This window comes from Anser cygnoides, chromosome 5, assembly GCF_040182565.1.
Source record: "Anser cygnoides isolate HZ-2024a breed goose chromosome 5, Taihu_goose_T2T_genome, whole genome shotgun sequence".
Taxonomy (NCBI): domain Eukaryota; kingdom Metazoa; phylum Chordata; class Aves; order Anseriformes; family Anatidae; genus Anser; species Anser cygnoides.
The window spans coordinates 18,511,983-18,538,367 of NC_089877.1; the positions used below are offsets into that span (position 1 = coordinate 18,511,983).

At 37.9% G+C, this 26,385-nt stretch overlaps 1 protein-coding gene across 8 annotated transcripts in view; it reads right to left on the bottom strand.

Annotated features, from left to right (window-relative positions):
• PPFIA1 (PTPRF interacting protein alpha 1) overlaps nucleotides 1-24,278 on the bottom strand; it is a 59,149-nt gene extending 34,871 nt beyond the window's left edge. For 3 of the 8 annotated variants that reach the window (XM_066997221.1, XM_013194883.3, XM_013194889.3), the window contains exons 1-7: nucleotides 23,310-24,253; nucleotides 21,956-22,219; nucleotides 2,800-2,901; nucleotides 1,983-2,147; nucleotides 1,025-1,099; nucleotides 493-594; nucleotides 23-244 (exon numbers count right to left, since the gene is read on the bottom strand). In XM_066997221.1, coding sequence (XP_066853322.1) covers nucleotides 23-244; nucleotides 493-594; nucleotides 1,025-1,099; nucleotides 1,983-2,147; nucleotides 2,800-2,901; nucleotides 21,956-22,219 — 930 coding nt within the window. In that variant the 5' untranslated portion in view covers nucleotides 23,310-24,253. Of the gene's footprint in view, nucleotides 1-22; nucleotides 245-492; nucleotides 595-1,024; nucleotides 1,100-1,982; nucleotides 2,148-2,799; nucleotides 2,902-21,955; nucleotides 22,220-23,309 lie in introns of all 8 variants that reach the window. The other 5 variants (XM_048058739.2, XM_013194874.3, XM_048058738.2 and 2 more) reach the window with 5 other exon arrangements.
• Nucleotides 24,279-26,385: the final 2,107 nt, after the last annotated feature.

A 26,385-nucleotide genomic window follows, 5' to 3' on the forward strand; every position in this document is an offset into this window, starting at 1 on the left:
GATTTGACAGTTTATTACTCACCTCTCGTACATCTCTCTGCAATTTTGTATTCATTTCTTCAGATTTTATTAAGTCTTTTCTAGCTGTGTCAAGATCTTCTTCCAGCTCTGCTACTCTACTAGACAAAGAAGTAAGACGTTCTTTCATTTGCGTCTGCTCTTTGTTTTGTTTATCTATGATGTCTTGAAGTTCAATTACTTTAGCGAGGTTTTCATCATGGCACAAAGAACCATCAGAGGATCTCTATTAAACAGGAAAAAATGTATTTGCATATGACACAGAAATTTGAAAAAACAACTGTTACTTAGCAGTAAACATCCCTCCCCCAAGATAATTCTTCTATTGGATAGGCTGCAAACAGTAAAATTGTGGTAACAGACTTTTCAATTAAATCTTCATTCAAAGTCTTTTATTATGGTTTAAAATTAAAATATTCTAGTTAATCACTAAAAAAAAAATCATACATTAACTGAAAAAGTAAAGGGCTCTACCTTCCCATTTGTAGTTGGTGTATTTTCTTGTTCATGATTTATATCCAGCATCCCATCTGGAAGTGTTTTTTTCTGATTATTTTGCTCTTTCAAAATCATTAACTAAAAAGAAAAGAAAAGCTTGTGTATGTTTCCAGTCAATTTATTTCTCAATAATTATACAAGGAACAGCTGCAAAAGTAAGGGAGCAAAACCAATTGCCGATTCTACCATAAGGTATGTATTAATCTGACACAGGCACCCAAAAACTTATGCCATTACATCCTACAAGTTCTTATTTTAAAGCCAAAGGATCTTTTTGTCGTTTTGGTTGTTTGCCTTTCCCCCTGCCCTCCACCCCCATCCTCCTTTCTTGCTCTTTCAAAGTGACACAGTTGAAAACTGTAGTTATCCCCATTTGGTAAAAAGAATAAAAACACAAGAAGTGGAAAAAAAAAAAAAAACAAATTTTAACAACTCAAATTACTGTGTACAAATATTGTTTAAACACTTACAATGCACACCTGAAGATTTCTTTTAAAAATAAACCTACCTCTTTATGCGTAGTACCTAGTTCTTCTTCCAATAAGCTACATCGTTCAAGTGCTACTCGTAACCTCTCCCTTACCTGAAAGAATCATTTGAAATAATTTGATATCTCTGAAATTAGGAAGAAATAAATTTCATGCATCACCATACCACCATTCTCTTTTAGATAATAAAGGTTTTATTACCATTTAACTTAGTGACCAGCTTAATCTTTAGTCAATAGCAAATACAAGACACTCCAAAAGACTTTCTAGATAAACAATGCATATCTTAAAATCTAGCTTTTTTGTTGTTGTAAGCAAATTATATCTCAACATGACCTGTACATTCACTTAACATATCCCGAATTTGCCTATCCTTTTGAAAGCCACAAAGTGTGTATACTTTTGCTTATTCACAACAAGGAAGGGACAGAATTTTCCTTAACACAGTTTGCAAGACTTTTATATAAAGATCACAAAAGTTGTTTGGTAAACTACAAATTTGTAGCAAAATTCACAGATGTTATATTACCCCTTTCATAGCCTGCTGCCAACATCAGGCACAATGCAAGGGCGAAGCTCCTTTAATTCAGCCTTATTTTTATAAGACAGCATAAGCAGATTCCTTCCTTCCTGTTCTCCCTAGTTCACTTCCTATATTACATAACACCAAAAGGCTAAAACCTGATATTATACAGATAAGTAAATGTATGCATTTGTACAACAAATACAATGCACCTGAACCATCCTTGGTTTACATTAGAACAGTTAATGGAATACAGGAATAAATTCCAGCACCTTGCTGCAGCACAATATTAATTTAGGAGAGCAGTTTCAAACGCACTTATAACACAGCCACCATCTTATTATAGAGAAAAGTTCAGAGAACCTGTCTTCTACAACTTCAGTACAAACAACTATGGTCCATAGAAAAGAAAGGGTGGATAGGATGAGATGACATTAGCTAGCATATTTCATTACCTTTTCATCAAGGGCTTTATGGTGTTCAAATAAAGATTTTAGTGCTTTGAGAACTTCTACTTCACTAGAAACTCCTGCTGGAGACTGAGCTTGTCTCTTTACAACAGTCATTCTCAGAGATCGCTCATGCCTGGAGACAAGACATTCCAAATGTTCCAGTAATAGCTAAAACAAAAAACAACAATGTTTATTCCTGTTCGGAACAGCTGCAGAAAGCTTTGCCTCCTAAAACGCCACATTTTGTATTCTAAACTTCAAATCTGAGAACCGACAACTATTACATCAAGTATAAAGACTCATTTTTAACATTTTGCCCATATTAAAAGTGCTATCAGAGTAAACAATGTGCGTTCCCTTTTGGTCTAGCTTTTAAATGAGGCTTCTACTTAACTGGGTCTTTCCAGTTCCTCCACCAATCTGAGGAGCAGAATGCTTGTAGAAAGGATACACACAGGAAATACTCTAAACTGGACAGCAACTGCTCTGCTGGCAGCTGTGTAAGCTGCTAGATCAGACAGCCTGCCTGCTCTACTCCTCTGCTCCCAAGTAATGTATGATTTCAAAATTGTAACTAGAAGAGAGCTGAGTGACAGATAGCAGTGCAATCTTACAAGCCTTTCTGGATTCTGCACAGCAGTATTTGGAGCTATACATGAGCTTGCAAACTTTCTTAATCAACAAACACACCTCCAGGAGGATTCATGTACAAATATCAAGGAAAAAACTTTTAGCTTTTCAAATTCAACATTCAGTATTTTTCTCCACACAGTTGGATACTTCAAAAAGGGTAATTCTGGAGAGAAGGCACGGAACTTACCCTGGTATTATTTCTTTCTGCTTTCAGTTCAGCAATTTCTTCCTCCCTTTCAAGCAGCTGTTCCCTGCATACATTTAGTTCTTTTGTAAGCGCTGCAAATTCCTGAAATAAACCAGACAGAAATATAAGTACATCAAATATTGGGACACAGCGAGAGTGGATTAATAGGAACACTTGACACAATTTTTCAAAGTATTCATTTCAGATGTCTAAAGCCAATACAATTGTACAGTCATGCTAAGCAGGCTTAAATTCAAACACTTAAAACCTTTATAATGTCAACTGTAAAGATAAAAGACATTTGACCAGTACTTCAAAAACTTGTGTCTCCTCTCGCAATTATCTGAGTAAGGGTATCCCTGTTAAGCAAAGGGAAAAAAACTGTTTCTAATGCACTTGGTACGTTGTTTCAAAGATTTTTTTTAAAGGACTGCTATAAGGAATGCAAAAACAGAGCACTAATAAGCACAGTAAAAAAATATAAGTCAGCAACACATGATGTTTTTATTCAGTATTTAATTGTGAGAGACAATACATAACCCTGCCATTTACCGAAACACTCAGGTTACTTCTTTGTAGTAACAAAGCATTCTTGAAGGCTCACCACTGGAGGACTCAGACTTTTACCTGTATTTGTCTACTTTAGCAGTACACAGGGATTTTGCTTATACCTACTTCCAAATCTCACAAAACAAAAGTAGAACAGACCTTTTCCCTACAGTTCTGCAAGAAATCCAGGAAGACTAGAATCAGAATTTTTCTAAATGAGGAGCCCCTGAGTTTTCAAAAGACTTCCCCTTCAATTTGAACAAAGCTTTCACCAAACAAAATTAAACCGTTATAAGCATCACAGAGTGGGAAGGCATCAGTAAACAGCAGTTAAGGTAACACAGCAGTTACTGCATGGCTTGCTTTTTTGTTTGCTTGTTCCACTATTTTGAACACTGAGATAAGTCAATAGTAAAGAATATATTTCTAAATTTGGGGGGTTGTTAGAAAGATATGATTGTCTTGAGTACCTGAAAGAGCTACTACATCCTAAGCTATTTCCATACTCTAGCAACAGCCTCCCTAGAAACACTCACTATAAATGGCATTTAAGCTCTGGATCAACTCAAAGAGCATACTCTGGATATAATGAAATACGAAACTATACAAGACACTTAAAAGTAACTACTGAGAATAATCTTACCTACATACTTACTCTAGCAAAATTAAAGTTGTAATCTGAACCACATTAAAAACAACTAGCTGTAAGCCTAAATGTGAACGAGACCATACTTTAGAAGACAGCTTTGTAGGAAACTGGGAAAAAAACACTTTTTCCATCAGTGCAACTTAGGATGAGAAATTAAATACATGTTGATCACTTCAATGGCTGATGAACACAACAGAAGCACTTGTATAAGAAAAGACGGAAATGCTAATACACAAGTTAGTCTTCTCTACTGTCTAGAAAAGACAAAAACAAGTCATGTCTAATAAACAGTGAATTGGTACAGCTGCACTGGTAAGTTGATGAAGGTACAGCAAACTGTGAAGAATATCTTATGTAAATACACTGTGTGCACAAAAGATGCTTCTCTAAGTCTTCCAAGCTCTGCAAGATATACTGCCTAACAGACAGCAGCTGCATAGGAAGCAAAAAACTTAAAATGGAGCCCTTTTGCAGTAAAATTCAAAGTGACAGAAAACACATGCTTAAAAACAAAAGGACTCAACTAATTATACTATCACATCTGCAAATTCTAACATGCAGCTAAAATAAGCAGTCAGAAGACACGTTTTAATCTAATTAATCAAAAGATTAATTTAGTAAGCTTTATTCTAAAACACGCACATGACAAAAGACACAAAAATACTGTTGCACAACATATACCTACAGTGAACTCCTTTGGGATTACTAACGCATTAGGCGTCTAAAAGTTGCTATGAAAGAAACAGTAATATCACCAGCACAGATGCAAAATCCATCACCATAATCCCTCTTCCTAAAGAAAAATCTGTTAATTGAAAAAGATTCAGTACAGTCCACCTAGTTAATTAGGAAACAACAGCAGGAAAAAAACCACTTAATTTTCCTTCATTTTTTCAACCGCTAAAAAGCCTATTTCTTTACCATACTTACTAATTAATATTCATATAAATTTTCACCAGAATATTTCAACTTTATACATTGACTCATTTGCATCCTTAAAAAAATGGCCTATTACTTCCAAGTAAAAACCTCTGGAAATATACTTCTTAGAACATCCTTTTCAGCAACTCCATAGCTAATGTAAATTTTAAGCATTCAAAACAAAATTTAAAAGATTCCTGAGTGCAAGGTAGACAAAGAAAGGAAACAGTCCACCTCACACTTCACAGTTACTGAAGGAAAGATCCACTCCATGAGCTTGCCTACAGAACTCACCATAACGTCAGAGTTTTTACTGTACCTTTAATAAACCCCTCTGTGGGAGTTTTCACAGCTCCCAGGCAACTGATAGCACATCTCTTCTGCTCCAGTGTAAGTGCAGGTAAACCCAGTTGAGGTTCTGAAGTTGTAGCTATTCAAAAGCCTACCTTACATATCTTTACATATTTCATAATTAACAGTTTTCAAGTACTACTGAAACTATTAACAGATTCAAATTATTTACAGAAGAGCTTGATATGAGCTTATTTTCCAGGTGTGGGTTTTTGTTTGGTTTTGTTTTTCCCCCTCCAACCCCCCCCCCTTTGAAAAACCAAAAAGCCTTCAAGTGTCAACATCAAAATTCACTATTGCGGACATTATAGAATTCTCCAAAGGACATCAGGCTGACAATGGTAAGTTCTACGTTCTTCCAGACTCTATCTCAGGTCGAGTACGTGATAAAGAAAGCAGCAAGGCCTACCAGACACCACTTCGTCACCCTTCCTCAACTTAGGATCACTGTATAGCATTAATAAAAGTGTTACCTAAGACACGTACGAGCTCCATCTTCACAAAAACAGCTGTGTATTTCAAAGGAAGTTTACTCACCCTTCAAATGATTATAATACAGTTCTATTCCATCGCATATTCCAGTGCAAACATAAGTTATAGCACAAATATATCATAATTATGACATGAACCACCACACTGTCAGATGACCCCAAAAGAACAATACACACAGGAATTTATATTGCTGCTGTATAAACAGACTGACACGTATTTCTAGCATTGCATAATACATCCACTGCTGTTTGTTTTTACAAAATGTATTTGCTGTGAGTCCCATAACGTGCCTTATAAAGAACACTTGAATATCCGTAGTTTCAGTTAACGCTGCCAAAAGACATGTCTTTTCTAGTTTTAATACCCATCTTCAACAGAAGACGATCCGATTTCCTCGAGCAGTTCAAAAGAAAACTATTTGCAACTTTGTCATCTCAAAAAAGAGTTTAAGTTGTCTCAATTTCCTCCTTGGCATTAAATGAATCTACAAAAGAAATTAAAGGAAACAAGAAAAATCCTGAAAAACTTTTCCACTTATCCGCAGAGCTACATTACTTATTCTGTACCTAAGGAGAAGACAGAGCTTCAGAATGAAGCTGTGCTCTGCTTCCAACTGCAATCAAAATAATAAATACCCTTCTCTGAAGACTGACAAGGATGGGACTCAGAATAAGCACTTCAGAGCATTTACTAGAAGAAACAGAGTGCTAAATATACTAAATACCCCTTGTTGACTAGAACATACTGGCAAAAGTTCAAGTATTATACTAAACCAAAATGCTTATTCAAAAAAGTAACTTTCTGAATTTGTATCATTCCAAACATGACACTCCTACTGCAAGAAATGGTAACTCAACAAAAAAAAGAAAATCAGTGAAAGTAACTTTGTTATTGTTCAGTAATATGTTTTCTGGGTTTTGTCCACAAACTCCACAAGTTTTTAAAACAACGGCGTTTCTTCCACATCAACTGACCTTCAACCGTTAGTATTTTAGAGGCCACAAACATCCTTCCAAAGGTTGCACCAGCTGATGTCTAGCTGTCAAGTCTGTAGAATTCTGCTGTCTGACCTGACGCTTGATTGCTTATGAGATGATGGTCCAGGAACATTACAGCTTTCAGGTAACAGGTTTTCTTCATGATTATTACAAGCACAGTTTATAGGTTTCACAGATAGTGCACTGCAAGCCCCTAAACACTACATGACAGGAAGAACAGTATTTCAGTTGGAGAAAAATTGGGGATTGATTCTATTTCTCTGAGGAGTCTAACAACATGAGCTGCACACTAGGGATGCTCTTTGCTACTATAACTGCAGACAACAGTAAAGTTGCTTGAGATTTGTTTACACATACAACTTTTTTCTGCAATAAAACACGATGCCGCTCCTCAGCGCATAAGGATTCATGGATTAACAGCAACAAGATGACTAGAAAACTTAAAGGATAAAAAGATATAAAAACAAACATCCTTTGAATACATACTACTATTAATTCATCCAGAAAATATTACCCTCTTGCAATCAAGAAGGATCAAGATGCAACTGTTGCATCTTTAGGAACATATCTGCCAGAAATATGTGAGAGGAATTTATCTGTTTAATCTTTACATCACATTTTATTTTACTGTTAACATTCTGTTCTGTGGTCTGCATATCAAAACAATCCACTCAAAAATCCAAGAAGCTGAAAGGATGATGAGAAGAACTGGGGAAAAATACAGGCCATCAGGGATGAGAAACCAAGGTAATCTGAGATAAACTTTCATCATGTTATTTGTTACACAGCATCCACACTTATTCCAAATGACGTGTAAATGAAAATGAGAGACGTCATAAAGCAATCAGAACAAACCAAAATATCTAAGCTTAACAGGATATTTAATAGTCCCCTTATTTTAAACCCAATGGTTGTAGGTAGCAACAGGGGCCAATGTCCCCATGTATAGTATTTTAAGATACTTAAGTATTTAATAAAATTTGAAAGTGCCTAGTAGAAGCAAGTAAATGCTTGTAGTTGTTGACTCAAAAGGGGTTAGGTTTTTCAGCTATCACAATTACTTAATTCAAAATCACTCAGAGTTACATCTTCAACATTCACGTTTTAATCATTAAACCTTGCCTTCCAAGAAAACACAGTTATGCGCTGACAGCAGAAATCCAGAAGAAACATCAACCGACATAAACGATGCTTTGCCTATTCAGCATAATAAATAAGATTGCTTTCAACCTCTCCATCTCTGTAGCATATGCTAATAGGAAAGACAAAAATTAAGACTAGAATGTGAAGAAAAATATTTTGCTGTTCACATAATGAAATTACTTTCCAGTAAGCAAACAGTCTGGATTTTCTAACAACCTAGATTTTCTAACCTGGAAATAAAAAAGCTGTTTCAAACATTAAGAGAATCGGGTCCATGAAAAAGTGTTTCTTTTGCTCTAAATCAACAAAAAATATAAAAGGGAATGTATGAAATTACTTAAAGGGATACTAAGATATGGTTATATCAAACAGGTTTCAGAGCAATTTTCACGTTTAAAGTGGCTGATTTTGACAGAGCTACCTACCAATCAGTGAGAATAGTGTAGCATACAGTACACTTTAACATATCAGCCTCCTTTTCTATTTCTCCTAATGCATAACAGGTTTTGTAACTCAAAAAAGCCCCACTACTAGAACAGGTGCAGATTTCTTTGCTATTAACAATTTTTTCCTGTTCCAAGTAGCGGCATGGAAAAAGTTTAAAATGTTTAGTATCACCTTTTTTCACCTCTCATTAGTTTACATTTTCCTTGACTCAAAAGCCTGTTTTTTTTCCGCTCTAACAAAATCTGTAATGCTGCATGAAAACACTAAAACAAGCGTTGCACCTAGCTAATGGGTAATTATTAATATTAAACAAATATTAAATTAAAGCTGAGTAACTTCTATCATTCCAACCCTCTTTTTTGGTATGGTATTCTTCAACCTTACTTCTCGGATTGACCTATCTGGGCTTTGTCACTAATGATGCTCAATCCTAAATATGCAATTAAGTTTTAAAATGTTTACAGTTGCATAATGTTACTGCTCTGGAATGAAACACTGCTTCCAGTCCACTTTGGAGATGAAAGCAGAACCAACTGTCTAGCATCTGACAGAAAGCAATGTGCAAAAGAACTCTAACTTACAGCCAGCAGGTACCAAACACATGCCCAAGATCAAAATGGAAAAGTTCATAGTAAAACAATCTCCATGGTAATAGGTTTCCAGTTACCATCTTGACTGAGTTGCTCACATTTATGTGTAGTATTCACTGAGCCTTAACTACAAGGCATTAAATCTGGACTTCATTGCTAGGAACTCTGGGGAAGTGCTGCATGTCAAAGTGTAAGAAAACATAAATGAAGATGGATGGTTTTTGGCAGCTTTGCAAAAGGAACACTGAATTAACAGAAAAGGGGAGGTAAAAACACATCAGTTTCCATGTTTTCCTGTCTATACGTCCCCTTTCACTGATATAACACATTCCTGATTGACGTTTTCTACCGGTGCATGGGAGTGTAGAAGTACTGCAACCCAAAGCATGGCTGAATCTTTAACCCCTTGAGAAATCAGACTTTTTCCTTTCACCACACTAATCAACACCCAAACTTCATACGTGCTGCAGAATAGTTTGGAAATTGAGTTTGTAAAACCTAGTACAAAGACTGAAGCACAGGTTGAAGAAAAGCAAACAGGAGCCACCTACACTCAAATCATTAACTACTGCCTGCATAAACTTGCAAAGTCATTACCACCTATATTCTTGCATTTAATTTTCTCTAAATTCTGCAAACCATCACTGTTATGTATATGAGACTAAGGGCAAAGCCTAGTGCAAAATTATCTGTGCACCACTGGACAGCCAGTCACTGATTACATACGGTTTCTTACAGTGCAAGGTACACACGCTAACCTGAGAGCCTTCCAAGTTCCACCACTAATTAGAGCTGCTACATAAAACACAGTGAATACAGTAGTCAATTTCTACAAGTCTGTTTGCTGGTAATATTCAGAACTAAGCCACAGCAACATCCTATCTTCTTCAGTGCTAAACCAACCTCGTTGTGTGCCTGTAAAATTCAGAAGAGAGAACAAAAGATTGTTTAAACAAGTCAGAAAATATCTCTCAGTCACTCTTGGTTTAGGTGGAAATTTGCAGTTTGCTAAGCATCTTCCTGTAAGGCAAAGAGCCTTGATAACAATGAAAGATTAAGAATTCAAATTTTCTCCAGGTAACAGGTTAATCACTTCATCAGCCTCAACAAATCATTGCCAGCAACTGTGGCTGGTTCAAAGTACAATGTATCACAGAGTCTATTTTCAGTTAACCCAGAGTAGACACTACTTTTAACAGAGACTTTTAAACTACTTAAACTACAGATGGATTACAAAGACTATATATTGAATTGGAGAACAGCTATACCACATCCCCCGCCCCCTTAATATCCATCAGGAAAGCACTGGTCATCATGGAAGAGCAAGCTGTTAAACATGGGGGGGGGGGGTTGGTTATACTTGGTACAGACTGGTCAGTAATACAGCAATCCTCTTCAATACTGCATCAATCCAACTACTCATTTTCCAGAAGAAGAGTTCACCTAACACAGAAACAATTTGAGAAATAATTGAAATAATTGGGGGGGGGGGGGGGGGAGGGCTGGGAAAACAAATGCCTCAATTAAACCCTAAATTAATGAATTTGAAGGGTTTCAGTGTGAATAACCTCATTCCTACACCCCTAGCCTAGTCTATTTTGATTAGTAACTAATACAGTAAGTAGTAGGACAACTTCTTAGTTGTAGCTTTAGGCATCTCCATTTTTGGAGTCCATGTCAGTAAAAAACTTACCCACACCCATATCCACTATGGCAAAAGGAGAATACAGTTGTACTTAATTAAAGAGGAAGAATCTTGCTTTACCAGTTTGACAAGATATGGGGCAAAACCAGTCTCCATCTTTAATATGACACTATAGAGATTTCATTTAAATTTCTCCTCTCCACATAAAAGTTGGTCAAGAGGATCCTGTACAGGATTTCACAACATAAAACACTCCTAAAAATGTCAAACTGTAAAGTAACTGCAAGATAGCTGAGAAAATTTCACACAAGTCCAATATTTCTAGTGGACCTCCCCAGTTATGGAGGCTGAGCAGCTACCACAAAAGCTGTAACAAGATCTTTTAAGTTGTAAACAATACTGAACTGTCAGTTTCCTTGGGCAAGAAAAAAAAAACATGGTGTTTTTTTTCCTGTTCAACTCCAAACATACTGCACTCACAAGGAACAGCACAACTCTTGCTCAGCTGACATTTAAAATTAAATTTCTATGACTTCAAAACTAAAAGTCATTTAATCCTGAATACTGACTTTCAGCATCTCAATCCGCACGTGAACACTACACTTTTTTTTTTTTTTTTTTCCAGAAATAGACCCAGAACAAGAACCTCCGTGCACGATTATTTCGGTGACAAGATACCTCCGCTTGCAAAAACTGTAAGCAGCAGCTGAGGCACGGCACTGCCCTGCCCTATTCCAGCCATTAATCTTGGCCTCGAGTTGTCAGGCTTAGTTCTGTGGCCAGTAGTTGTACAGTACATTTTTCACACCGTGTTAAAAGGGAGTGCTTGGGAATATCTGAATAAGGCTGGCCAAGCCACCCTAATTAAACAAGCATCAACACGCATTCCCCCTCAGTGCTCTGCTATTACATATACACACAAACACACGCTTTTTTGCCAACTGATGAACTGTTCAGTTTTATGATTTCAAACTTGTTTAAGCAAGTAATACTCAATGAGGACAGATAGATGTCTTCAGCAGGTAATTGAACTTACAGGCCCTTTACATTCTATTTTTCTGTTTCTTTGTACTGTATCATCTGGTTTCTATGCTAAGTGGATTTACTAACTAAAGCTAAATATGTAAGTCTGCAATATTTGGACTGAATGCAATTGCACCATTCCATGGAACAGTTACTTGATTTTTGCAATAAAAGCTAATCTAAAGCCTATTCAAAAAGAGTTTTTTCATGTCTTAAAATAGACACGTCCAATATTTAAACACAAGAGCTTAACCCAGTAACGCAGATTGTCAAAACAATTTATTTTTATGCTTTTTTAATGTTTTGTTGTTTGGTGTTTTTTGACTGCACAAAGAATATTTATAACAAACAGTTCCATCATACTTTCTAACAACCGCCTGAACCCAAAAACCAGAACCACAGATTATCCAGAGCTGGAAGGGACTCACAAGGATCATGGAGTCCAACGTGTTACATCACAGAACAAAGCCAGGGATATGACTAACATGAAATTGCAAGAAGGGAAAAAAGGAGAGACGAGGACAATCTTAACACGCTGTAACCAGTAACAGATACTGGAGCAAAAGACGGATTAGTGAGGAACCTGGTCTGAAGAGCAAGTACCTCCTGTTCCACGCCAGGCTACAAACGAAGGAGAGATGATGCAACCAGGAGACCCTGAGGCCTTATACACAGCTGAGAGAAAAGATTAGCTTGGCCCATTTCTCCCCTACTACCTCCCTGGCCAATCTTCTATAACCATTACACAAAACACAGAGGAGAGTTAATCAATCTCTAAAGACTACAGTTACAACAAGGAATCAGAACTGCATTAACGTATGAACATAAAGAGATTACAAGAGGGGAAAAGGGCAGCTTCTTTCCTGCATGGACAAGCACTGAAAGCTAAAATCCTAAAAAGCTTTTTGATTTTTCCCTTTGCCAGAACTAATTCCACATTTCTTGAAACAGACTCAAGTTTTAGAAGATATTGTCAAACCACACCCTCAAAAGACATTCTGAAAGCACAATCTGTGTGTTCTAAAAGAAAGAAACTACCAGATGCACCTGTCCCATGTTCTTCAACATAAAGCTAATATAAGAATGTAATGACCCTTCAGGGACATTTCACCATGAAATACATCAAAACGATAATACCATATTAAAAACACATTACTCTAGGAAGATTCACAGTAGTATTCCAAGGCATCCCTGAAATTATTTAAGCCAAGCTGTAGTCATTCACACAAAATTAATATGGCAAATAGGAAGAGCTTCAAAAAGATACTCTAATTATAGATATTTCCCTAAAACATGCATAAACATGTGAAGACCCCAAGCAAATTCACCACATAACCAAGGTCTGAAAAACTGTTCTCCACACAGGCTCTGTTCTTCCAACCACGGTCTCTAAGATACAGTCATCTTTCACACCCATAAAGTTTAGATTATCTGAAGAAGTGCTAGTGCTACAGGTAACTTTCATATCACATAATCCCCTTCAAACCTTTAAAGGATATCTGATTGGGGTAAAAAGTTTTTCAACTCTGTGTTTCCAAATTAAGATACAAGACGTGTCCCGTCTTAAATCCTAGCAGAAGCAAGAGACTGAAGTGTGAGCTGTCAGTTGGGACTTTAAATGTGACGTAAAAGAACCTTAAAAATACTGTATTACACAAAGTTCAGGTTCCCATTGTGAATAGTAAAACCACAAAACTTATTTATGCACAAACTACAGTGAAAAGCACAGCTAGTAACAGAATTTAAGTCCAAAACACACTTCAGATAACAGATTTCCCATTTATGAATAGAAATGCAGAGAAAATGAATTTTCACTGACATTCTATCATCAAAAGTAGATATTGCTACATGATTTTTGTGACAGGCTCACGTAAAATACTTGAGAATCCACAATGCAAACCCACAAATCCACAGTTTAAACCTTGCCATTGATCAAGTCAGAAGTTCTTTCAGATATGTAGAACAAATTCCTCCCCCCTAATTTTCTTTTTGAAAAGTTAAATTTACAGTGTGAAAAATTTTGTATCGATTTATATTCGGCACACATTGAAACAAGCAAGCAATTCCACTTGCAGATCTCTCCCCCTTTTCAGTGGCTTGTTTTATGAAAAGTTCAGAAGCATTTAAAAAAAGACTAATCAAATTGGTTATTTGCTGAGAACTAGTATCTTCAAAATAACAGCAATTTACATTCCTGTTCACTGAATAAACCTTCTCCGCATTAAAGAAAGTTTTACCGTTTACACTAAGGATTTGGGTAGCCAAAATTTCTTTTCAAGTAATTCAAAATAAATACCATTTCTCATTACAGGAAATCATCAGTATTGAGAAGACAATGATTATTAAACTTCAGCCAGCTGCAAGACAGTTTGTTTACATTAATATTCATAGTGAAGTCTTTCAACTATACGGACAGCCAATCTAAACTTTGTATAGATTGACACAAAAATTCTTTGTTTAAACTGCACCTCCTGAAATATTTTGTTTTGTTTTACACTGTGTAAATGAATCAGCTACTAAGCTTATATAATTACATCCTTATACTGTGTGCCGTCCTGTAAATTTGAGGTAGGAAAAGAACAATTTCTACAGTAAAGAGTTTGTTAACCTGTGGTGTGCATTCTTTTACTAATTTTCACCAGATATTTACCTTTAAAAAGAACCATAGAGTAGAATGTGTTCTTAAACGCAACGTTTCCCTACAAAACATTGTAACTGACCTGTACCAAATTTGGTATGTATTTATACATGAGAGGCAGGATTAAAACAAAGAAAGCACAGAAAACTTCTAGACAATTAGATGCTAAATGGAATTGGGTAACAAACCATGCCATGTATGAGCAATAGCGGAGTAAGGCATGACACAGCATGGCTCAGAGCATACACTGACAACTGTTCTACAGAAAAAAAATCAAAGGCTGCCCATTTCACTACTGCAGCAGCAAATGGAAAACCCTTGCTTAATCTACAAGAGGACATTTTTTTCCTCCTCTTAACAAAATTACATAGACATACACATCAAAATTTTCAAGCTTTTAGCCACATCATTGAAGGTGCTTGTTTCAAATCCGTCTTGAAGATATCTGACTATGCCTCGTACTGGGAGCATAAGGACCTTTTCATCAAGGAATCTTGGAGCACTTCATAGAAGTTCTAAAGCCAGATGTTTTTTCTAAACATACATATTTCTCAAAACATAACTGTAAAACAGAAGAACTATGGGATAAGATATGTTGACTGTTCTTACTTGTTTGCAGCCATCAAGAAGTCACAGTATATTTCAAATGCAACCAAAATTATATTCCAGTTAAAACGTTCACTACCATCCTCAAAAACCATTTCCTGAGCAGACATGAACATAAACACATGAGCATAGTTCAAGGCCAGCCACTGTGGAATAGCAGAATAGAAGATTAAGCAACAAAGCTTCTTTTTGTAAAAACGCTACAGCTCTAGTCACTGCAGGAACTGACCCCAGAGCCTTGTCATGACAGCCAGCCAGAAGAAAAGGAGCTGGTTTTCAGTAGCACTTACATGAAACCCAAGGTAAAGTCTGAAATAGATGAAGGTCACCAGTAAAAGAAAACTTAACCAACAAGTCACATCCATTTACAGAGGGAATTAACACATCAAAATCAAACTGAGCAATACTTTTAAGAAGCATTGTAACCACAGTCCTCCTCCAGTTCTGTATATATGAACTAGGAGAATAATCTCCTCAAGCGACCTACAGACACGCATTCAGCTCACTACAAAATTATCTGGAGCTTACAAAACGCAGAAACAGCATTTGCATGCACTTCTGTGAAAAAAGTCGAGTAAAAAATCTCATTCCACTCAACAGCAAAATAATAATTTTTTTCAGCCTGGAGAATGTGAAAACATTTTTCCTGGCAAGAACTGCCACACATTTCCCCACTTGCATCTGGAGACTACATAGACAAGCTTACAAGAAAAATGCACTTGGAAAGTTATGAACACTCAGATTACCCAACACACACAATGCAAATTTATCCCCTCTCAGCATTTGTGGATTGAAATCCATACACACAAGAAATTACAAGAAGTATTTTCTAAAACATGTCAACAGATACCATTCAGCCTTACATACATGTAGTGAATTAAACTGTCTTAACTGCTAAAAAGCAGCTTACATCATGACATCTATCATATTCCTTTAAAGCAGGAAAATTAAAATACAAAATTAAGTGAAACAAGTGTATTAATTGAATAGTGGAATGCAGTTCGGAAGTATAAAAAAGAAAGTTACTAATGGACAGCCAACAAGTTCTCTCCAAAGATTCAAGTTCTCTGATAACATTGTTAACTATGCACGATCTACATATTCCAAAATAATTTGTGTTTTTTTATCCTTATACTTTTTGACTTAAGTTTTTATGCTACATTCTGTAAGCTATTTTCTGATTTCAAATGCGGCATCAATACATTCCAATCGTAATTCAGTAAAAATCACATGGGAAATGTTTTCTCCAACCTTTTAATGAATATTCTAGAAGCACCAGGCTTGTGGAAATTTGACAGTCAGTTAACTTATACAAGCACTTACACCACAAATGTATGATCTTCATTTTAAGTTCAAATCCTATACTGTTAATAAAGATAATATCCATCTCTCCTAAATAAATACCAGACCGAAGAAACCAAAGTCACAGAGTAATGGATGTTAAGGCACTACGAACTCGTAAGAGAAAAAAATGTATTTAACTATTTATCTTTGAAGGAAGACATTTTTTTTCTTAAAAAAAAAAAACGTAGATAGAAATTGCAGCTAAATAGCCACACTGAAACCCTACGTCTTGCTAGCGGACATCTTTAAAGTAGTGTTGAGGTATACTCCTAAAAAGCAGAGAAAAAATAGGCTGGCAGATAAAGAATTCTCTGTTTTCAGGATACGAAAATAAATACTATTTGTTGTATAAATACTACTTGTTGTACAGGTGGCTACAGGCTAGTTAGCACAGATGAGTATATATGCAAAGTTCGCCTCATTCTGAATATGCTATGTATTTTATGAACTGCTTGTTTTGGTTAGAGCTCTTTTCACCCAAGGTTACATACAGCCCGTTTGTTAGACTGCAAGTTAGACTACAGCCCATCAGAAGTTAAAAAGCCCATTATCAGACATTTGTACACAGTAACTGAAGAGTGTGAAAAAACAATCACTAGATCATCTTTCAGGGCCACATCCACAAATCACTATTAAAACAAACACAAAGCATTTCTGTGTAGTCACCAAAACACCCTTCCCAGAAATCAGCTAGGGAAAATAACGACAATAGCTTTGGACTTCACTTTTTTTGTCATTGTTACAGAGACTGACGGAACAGTATAATAGCACTAAAATTTACCCTCATATACAAGAAAATGTAAAACTAATTTTAAATTTAATCCAGCTAAAATGTAAGTTTATAATCAAGATAACCTAAATCAAAAGCACAGTGTAAACAGCTAGTTGCTAACAACACCCAAGTAAATGACTACTGGATGGGGAGGGACATTTCCATAAACTCACAGAAACATACTTAAATGAAAAACTGAGAAGTTGGAACAAATGCTAGTGGCTTGGTTCTGAATACACTCCTGTAGACCACAACATTGTTAAAAGTGCGGCTACTCCACTTTTTGACCTGTCATAGAGCATACTTTCAGATAACCCTTCATTTTCTGAAGGTTTTGGACACAAGCTGCCTTGTAAAGAAAACATGGAAAGCTGGGATTTATGGCCATACTCAGTGAATCCTGAACATTAATTCATACCTCCACCTGACTTAAGCTAGTGTAAAGACAATCCAGTAATTTACTAAGTGCCAAGATTCAGCAACTACAGCTGAACACAGACAACACTAAAATTACACTTGCCTGAAAGAGTCATGTTCATCTTTGCTGTCACAATGGGATGAAAGAAATGGAGGATATGTCTGCTCTGACATACATTCACACAAATGAAACCTTTTTAGATCTCTATCACTTCTGGACAGACAGCTCACTGCTGAGACTAATGGCTTTTACTCAGAAGTCAGTACTGCATCTTCCTAGAGTAAGCAGTATAGGCTACGTCACCTCAAGGCTGAATAGTTATGAATACTGTAAATGGAGCTGCACTTAAAATGCTAAGGAAATTTCAGCTACTGCAAAGTCTGGCAAGCCCTTTACTTAATGTACTTTCTGTAACTGTGTTCTTCATACCTACATACAATTCAAGACCTTGATTCTTCATCTATGACATCCTGTATTATTTAAAACCTTTCTGGAAGAAATCCAAATAACACCAGTATTAAAATGACAACTAAATCTATAAATTCATCATTATAAAACAATACCAAGGTAGGCTTCAGACCAAAATTTTAGATATTTCCTACAAGCAAGATATCAAGTTGTATTTCTGAAACTAAGGAAAATTGCTATATAGAGACAGATCTGAATTTAATTGAACACAAATATAAACAGAGATGCTATTTTTAACTGAAGCATATAGTAGCGATTAAATATTTACTATAGATAGAACGTAACTAAAAATGACCTACCGAGGACTTGCTTTACATTCAAATACTAAGTACGACCAAACCAAAATTATAGGCAGCTTTTTTCCATATTTAACTCCATATTACAGTAAAAGTGTTCTTACTTTCACACACACACTGCCTCTAACAGAAAATTCTCATCTGTCCCTAATGTACACCTCCTTGAATATAGAAGTTCTGAAAGGAACCATCACAAACAGAAAAAAATTTCTAAACTTCATTTAATTTACCCTGCAAAGAAAAGAATATGATAAATTTCAGACTAAAAGATTAGAAATATAGGATTCAGGTAGATCTTAAGAATATTGCTATATTACAAAAGCATCATATTTGCTCATCAGCTTGTAAAATTCTGTAACATACATGATTATCATCCTGATAAAAGTTGCTGTGAATTCATCAACTGTACTTTTATTTGTACTAGGTACCAGAGTTTGTGTAATTTAAATGCCAGCCTTCTCTATCCAAAATAAGCATTTTCTCATTTACAGAAACTTCTACATGGAATCCTACCAGCATATTGAACTCTGTAACACCTCAACAGCAAAAACTGGTAGTCACCTGGAACTCATCAACCTTAAGTTCAAAATGTACATTTTAAACACACTAGTGTCCTATACGTTTCACAGACTGATTTACAAACTTAAAGCACAGTAATCTTAAATTTTGTAGAAAACACTCTAGATGGCACATAAAGAACATGGAAAATAACAGACAGTTATTCATCTAACCATAGTTAAATCATAACTGAACATGTTTACACTAAAAAGACAAGTTCTTTAAGTTCTCAAAGTAAAAAGCTCATTTTCATTATTTCTTTGAACAATACTAGGAAAAATAAATTTAGTTTTGAATTCTTACATGGCAATTTGATTTCACCAAATTCACTTTCCAAGGTCAGAGTAAACTTTAACCAAGGTAAGAGATGGTAACTCCCAGAAACCAAAAATCACAGCTAAATTAAACAAGATGACAGTTATTTTATGAAGCCAGTGTTGATAAATTTCATTTCTAGCTGTTCATACAAGAAAAGCTTATCAATCTTACTCAATGTAAATGTAACAAAGTACACCTATGAGAATGCTCTTCTTTTTGTGAACTAGAGATCCATAAAAACGTCTTCCTGCTCTGAATAGCTGTTTCAGTTTTGTGAGCTAGAACAGATGCCTTTAAATTACTAGCTGCCCACCTCTACTACTACAAATGTACTAGATGGGTCTATTTCTCTTCTATTTTGAAGAACGGACATCACTGCTGCAGAATAAATTGCATTTACTTTTATAACTTACAGAGATGTGCATATACACAAGTACTGATTTGTCTTTTTTTTTTTCTTTTAACTATATACACAGAGGTACAGGCCTCTTTTCTACACACAGAAACTCGGTGAATATAAGGAATTAAGTACAGGGATGCCATCCAAGATTGTGTCTTCATAGTAAAAACAGAACTTTTGATGTAAAAGCAATCAATCTGCCATTCCTCCTTCTATACAAGAATTTTCCATTAATCATCAGAACATCTCTAACTGGTTGATTCGGCTAAATATGTAAACCAGGTACAGTGCACCTACTAACAAGTCAATTCAATACTTCTGAGGATAAAGTACTCTGGAATCAATTTCAAAGACTATTTGCATGTACACACTAGGTCAGGGTAGAAATAATACATTTTTTAGATAGTGACTTAGTAATTCATGCAACTATACTAGTATTTGTTCAACTACCCAAGTTGATCTTCACACCTTTCTACTAAATTTAAAATATCTACTATGATTAAGAAAAAAGAACAAGATTGCACTGTTAAATGTTTTTTTTCTGAAAAATCTGTAATACAGTTGTCAGTAAATTTAAAGTTAACCTGCTTCTACCCCTACTTGAAATCCACAGCTGAACAATAGGTCATTTGAGACAGTAGTTCAAAAGAATGCTCAGCTTGAAATAATTAAAAAAGTTTGACTAGCTCCAAATACCATAGCCACCAGAAAGTTTTCCTAGTGAACACTTACTAGAATTGAAATTAGAATTTTGCCAGAAACTTACACATCTGAAATAACCCACTCATTACCACAGTAACAACAAAAATTTGTCAAATACATTAGACATTTCTGATTCGTAGCAAGAATAATAAAATATTTTATGAATGTAACTTTTGAAAGCACAATCAATTGTCACTTTCTAAGTGGTATAGTTTCACACCAGAACATTATTTTCCAACTGCGATCTACGAAAATCCATCCTTTGATCTATTTTTATAAAAAGTTGCAGTAAAATTTCTTTCTCAACAGAACTATGAGACTTGGTTTCCTATTGATTTCACAAGAAACCATACGACATTCATGAAATTGGCGACTGTTTAACTGCATGAACCTTTCAAAAATGTTTAGAAAGAAATGTTTACTTATTAGTAGCTTACAAGATTTAAAAAGGAAAATTGAGAATTAAAAAGGAAAGAAAAACAGCACAGTTTAGAGCTTTGATGATTCTACTCAGCTACAAATTCAAGTCCAGTTTACAGATTATACAACTGGTTAATGGCATCCATTAATGCAGCAGACCTGAAATAGCAGCTGAAGAGAAGGCACAATTATTACAATAAAAAGCAACACAAAAAAAACAAAGAATGATTTTTGCCTGCAGCACATGATTTAACACAGGGAGCAGCAAAGGTTGGAAACTTCTCCTGATTTCCATCATAACGTTGTAATACAACTACATTAACACGTCACTTTTTAGTTTCTGTCCCTGAGTAATTTCCGCTTACCATACCATACCAAAAGTCATACAGTGACTGCATTATGATGAGTACAGTGGAAATAAGAGGGCTTAAAATTGTTTTAAACTGTATAAACAGTAACAATGATGTTTAAGGATATGTAAACACGTAAAAATTCTATGTATTCTTGGAACAATGAAAGCGGAGTTCAATATCATCATGGCACGCTTGGGACATCAACCAAGCTTGCTACAAAGTGTAAGGCTATCAACAGTTCAAGGACAACTGGAAATGGCCTCTGCTTTGCCTACAATCAAATACTTTCCAGAGTGTTCAAAGTTCAGGGTTTTTTTGTTTGGTTGGCTGTTTTTTTGTTTGTTTGGGGGTTTTTAGCTTGTTTGTGTTAAGATGAATGGATAAAAACACAATTTCTGTAGACACCTGATCTTTCCCAGCTACACACTACTGCCATATAGAATACATTCAGTACTATAGGCTGTATGTTGGCATGCTGCATCCTCCAGAAGTTAGTAATTGCCAACTCCCAGCAAGACAAAAAAAAAAAAATCTCTTCAAAAGGAACTGAGTTAAGCAACACACTCAGACTTCTACATTGCTGTTAACAACTCAGCATGTATTCACCAGGCACCAGAATTTTCATGTCCGTAACAGTATCAGAATGGCCTGGTTTCTTTCCCAAAATGGTCTGTATTTAATTCTTGAGCACATGAATGAACCAGGCAGTTAGAACCAACATAGAAAAATACTAGTGACAGAAGAAAGTCCATCAAGTTCTATTAAACACAACAATGTAGAGACGACCTTGCACTCAGGCTATCCCTAAGCTGAAGAAATGCCAGAAACAGGGAATATACACTCGAGGGAAAGGGCTGATGTTCTCTGCTTGCCTTGCTCTTTTATCTTTCTCAAACTGAGCAAGTACTAACAGATACTTCAGGGAAGCGTTAGGTTAGATTGATCTTTCCCTAACATAACCTGACTGTTCAGTAAACTGAATATAAAAAAAGACAATTAAAAAGCACAAAGAAAAAAAAATATTTAAAAATACCTTCCTTTCAAAACATCCATACCTGTGGAAGTGCAGTATTGAGCTGTCTCTGCAAGGAATCTCTTTCATGACCAACTTCATGTAGTTTGCCCTGGGTCAGCGTTAGCGTCTCCTGAGTTTCTCTTAGTGTTTCCAGAAGGCGATCCCTTTCTTCCAACATGGATACCATTAACTGTTCAAAATGGGAATCAGCATCTGACTGTAATGGGGAACCTGAACCATGGCCTCCATTTCCCCCAGAGGGAATCTCTGCCTCACTGATGGTTGGCATCACCTCACACATCATCTTGAAACAAAACAAGACAAAACAAAGACCATAAATTTAAGTCAAACAAATCTAAACAGGATAAGCAAAGGGACTTTGGATACTACCCATAACACCAGCTTAGCTCTCCCAATGATAGCATCAGCAAAGGTTGCCAACACCTTAGTGTTTGCCACTATTTCATTAAGATTGCAGGTGAAAAGGTATACAATCAATTCAATCAAGGCATCACTTCATAATGAGAATCCTGTGACATCTTGCAAAACCAGATTTTTACAGCTGCATTTCAAACTATGATCTCATTTTAATGGATTTATATTTTTGTTAAGAGCAAACTGCTGCTGAGATCTTTAAAAAAACAAAGATAAGGCATGCAGCAAGCCACCAAAAATTATATACTTAAAACAGTTACTGATTACACTGCATATTTGGAGAATCATTATATGCTTCTTCCAACTCTTGAAACATAGAAAGATAATATCTAAAACAGTACTTTGAGCTTATGCTGCTGGCTTGCAGAAACTCTACGGTAAATGTGATGCACATAAATTAGTGGCAAATCCAAACAGTCCAATTCAAGAGATAAACATGTAAAGGAAGATAAAAAGAAAAAATTTCATTACAAAGTGGTAGCAGCTGTCACTGTGGATAACAACAGTAAAGGTAAGCGAAAATAATTCGAGGCAGAGTATGAATACAATTAACTATGCAAATGCAGGTACTTTACTACTGTTAAACTGGAAGGTCTTTTAGGAGACCCTAAAAGATCACCACAAGTGTCTAAGCCATCAAGGCTTTAAAAGGCATGGAGAAAAACACTATTACTGCACACTTTCACTGAACCACTGAAAGTTCTTTAGACATCCTCTCTCAACATCACAAATCTACAGAACAAGAAAAAATGGTTTTCCCAGCCTCTCAAGTCCCACAGTTTGTTCTCACCCCTACGCTTCATACTCATTTTAAAGAAAAAATGAACAGATATAGAGTTTTTTAGTAGGACTGCACCTCTGAATCTGCTGAAAGACTCTGAACAGCCTGAAGTGCTCTGTAACATTTTCATGCATGATTACCATAAGCCCTGTGTTTTCAACACCACTACATTATTTACCTTGCTCAATAAAATAAAAAGGCTCGGAAAACAGGCCCCAAGTTTCCTGTAGTACCAGTTCTTCTTTTTTTTTTTTTTAGTAGTTTTTGGTTATCCCCCAAAACCTTTTAGGTTGCAAAGCATCCATTCAGGTCTAGTCCAACGTCTATTTAGTTGAAACACCCCATGCACGTGAAAACAAATAAACCTGCCGAGTAAAAAGCAGATCCAATAAAAAGCAGCAGCAGCTCCAGCTAACTAGCCAAGTCCCCAGAAGAGAAGAATGTGAAAATACACTGCCTCAGCTTCCCGTCTCTCTATTACTGGCCCGTAGGTCCTGCAACAGCTGGGATAGGGGAATCATGTGCAGAGAAAAAAAACGTAGTCTGATGCACTGGTGCAACAAGCTTCAATAGTTCATCGCTCGGAAATTCCACTCAGGTCACAATTGCGTTATTAAACGGAATACAGACAGCATGGGAAAACAGCTCGAGTTTTCTCGTGAAGGACTTGGGAAAGCCTCCTTTCTTTTCTCTCCTATTAATTCCAACAGGAGGCTCTCCTTTCAGTTTCCTGGGTCTTAGTTCAAACATTTATAATCCCAGCAGCGAGGAGCCGACACCAGTTTGGAAGGCGCGGTACGGGGGACCTGTTGTCCTGCTCCAGCCGTCCATCCGATCCGTGGGCACGCTCTCTCCCGAGCCAGTCCCGGCGGTGCTGCGGGACGGCGGCACCCGGCCGAGAAGGGCACCCGCCGCCAACGGAGCCGAGGCGCGGGACCAGGCCCTGGGGAGCGACGGGGCAGAAGGGGCCGCTGGAAACCCGGCTCTCAGCGCTTCCCTCCCCCGCGGAGCGCCCGGCGAACAAAGCTGCCGGGCGAGGAGCGCGGATTTTCCGCAGCCCCTCAGCGCCGAGGCCCCGGCGCCGCGAGGGCCGAGCACGGCCCCGCTGCGGGCCCTAGGGAGCCGCGGGGCAGGCTCCGCCGCGCCGGGAGGAGCCGCGTCCCTCCGGGCCGGGCCCGGCTCCGCCCGCCGCCGCCTCCGCGTCCGTGGCGGCCGGTGAGGGGCCGCGGCTGAGGCCGGGCTCGGTGCCGCTGCCTCCCGCGGCGGCCTGGGCCCGGCGGCGCGGCCTGAGGGAAAGCGGCGAAGGCCCCGCGCGCTCCGAGAGCCCGGATCGCCGCCGGCCGGCCCGCCCCGCCCCGCCCCGCCCCGCCGAGCCAGCCCCGAGCGTCGCCGCCGCCTCCCCGCCGCCGCCTCCCGCCTCTCCCGGCGCCCTCTGCGCCTCCTGTCTGAAGAAGAGCGCGGCCCACAATGCACCGCGCGGGGGTCGGCCGCCGCGGACCGCCCTCCTCGCCGCCCCCGGCCCCCGCCGCCGTGCCGCGGGTTCGAGTCCCGCTCCCCCGCGCGCGCCCGGCCGCAGCGCCCTGCCCCTACAAGCGATACTCTCGCCGCCCACGGGTCCCCGCCCGAAAGGAGGGCTGCCGCGTCTCGGCGGCGGAGCCCTGGGGTGTAGGAGGCGTGCTCGCTGAGCAACAGGGCAGGACCGCGGTCGTGACCGCTGCCGGCGCCGGAGTCGCGCCGTCACCGCGTGTGGTGACGGCCGGAGCAGCCTTCCTCCGGGTCCTCCTTTCTCCGGGGGCCTCCTTCCACCTGCAGCGACCATTAAAATAAAATTGGGGAGAGGGTGGGGCTGCGTGTGCCGGTCTTACGCCCGCACCGAGGTGATGGCTTAACAAGTGAAATTGGGCAACTTAACGGCTCTTGGCGTGAGTAAGGCAGCCCGAGGAGCCAACACCTTGCCAGTCCTCCTGCCCGCGCAGAGCAACACCTGAAGCGGGGTGATGAGGTTTCTTCCAGAGGAGTTCGTGCAGTGCATGCACTGGCCTGGCCTGGGCTACGAAGGACTCGGGGACACGAAGAAGGCACAGACTTGGCCAAGGCCTCATAATGGCTTCGGCCGCACAAGCAAGAGGTGGCTTCACCAGCACTGCATATTCCCCACAGGAAATGGGCTTCAAATACACAGACAAAATAATACTTTTTTCCCCAGTGTGAGCTGTTTCCAAAAAAGCATCTAAATGTTTTCCCCTCGTGTTCTCTAGTTTTTATTCTGTTCCTTCCTGGATGATCATGTTTTTAAAGCTTTTTCCATGCACCTGAATAATGTTGGAATTTGTAGGCAAAGCTTGGAGAACTCCTTTTTCTCTCTTCTGTTTGAACTCTGTGAAAGAGTTGTGTTACTACTCTGAATAAAGCATTTGCATTTTGGATCCAGTTCCTGCTTTTATAGTGCAAAGTTCCGAAAAGCATCAAGGGCCTGTTACACAGGCAGAGGCACGTCATGCCAAAAAGTAACAGTTCCCGCACTGAAGACTGTGCAGTTTTGTGACTGGATTATGTGGCACCTAATTTGTAAACACAACATATCGACCCCCAGCACTGAAAAGGAAGAATCATTAATAAGTCACTATTCCTTCCCCAAAGTACAAAAATCGTTACTATTACAAACTAATTGCATTGTGTTCTTCGTATTTCCCTTTGGTATTTGAGTCTTTAGGGTGAATTCAGGTCACATTTTTAAGCTTTCCTCCAAAGCCATGAGGTCTAGATTTTTTTTTTTTTCTCTTGAAGTTCCACATGTTCTCACATGACCCTAGGAGCTGGAAGTTTAAGGAAAATACCAAATATTATGAGGCACATTCAAATCACGAGTTCTGCCAAATACTGGTTAGCACAGATTTAACACTGAGTTAAGACAAAACTGAAGTGTAATTGTACAAAAAACGAGATGTGACTTTTCTTAATAGGAGTGGTAGCAAAGAAAAAAATATCCAAGGTAAAATCAATTGTGCTATTTCAGAGGCAACTGCCAAATGCTATGAATTAACCTGTATTGTCAAATAGTATCACAAAAACAGAAACAAAGCTATTTATAATCTTTGATATATCTATATAAAAATACATATGAATGTATATTAAATAAAGTATTTAATAAATCAAATATATAACGTGGAAGCTTGTAAGGTTTGATTCTAACATAACTTGCTTAAAATGATCATGGGAGGGGAGGAAAGAAGGCATTCTTCATTTGTCCTTCT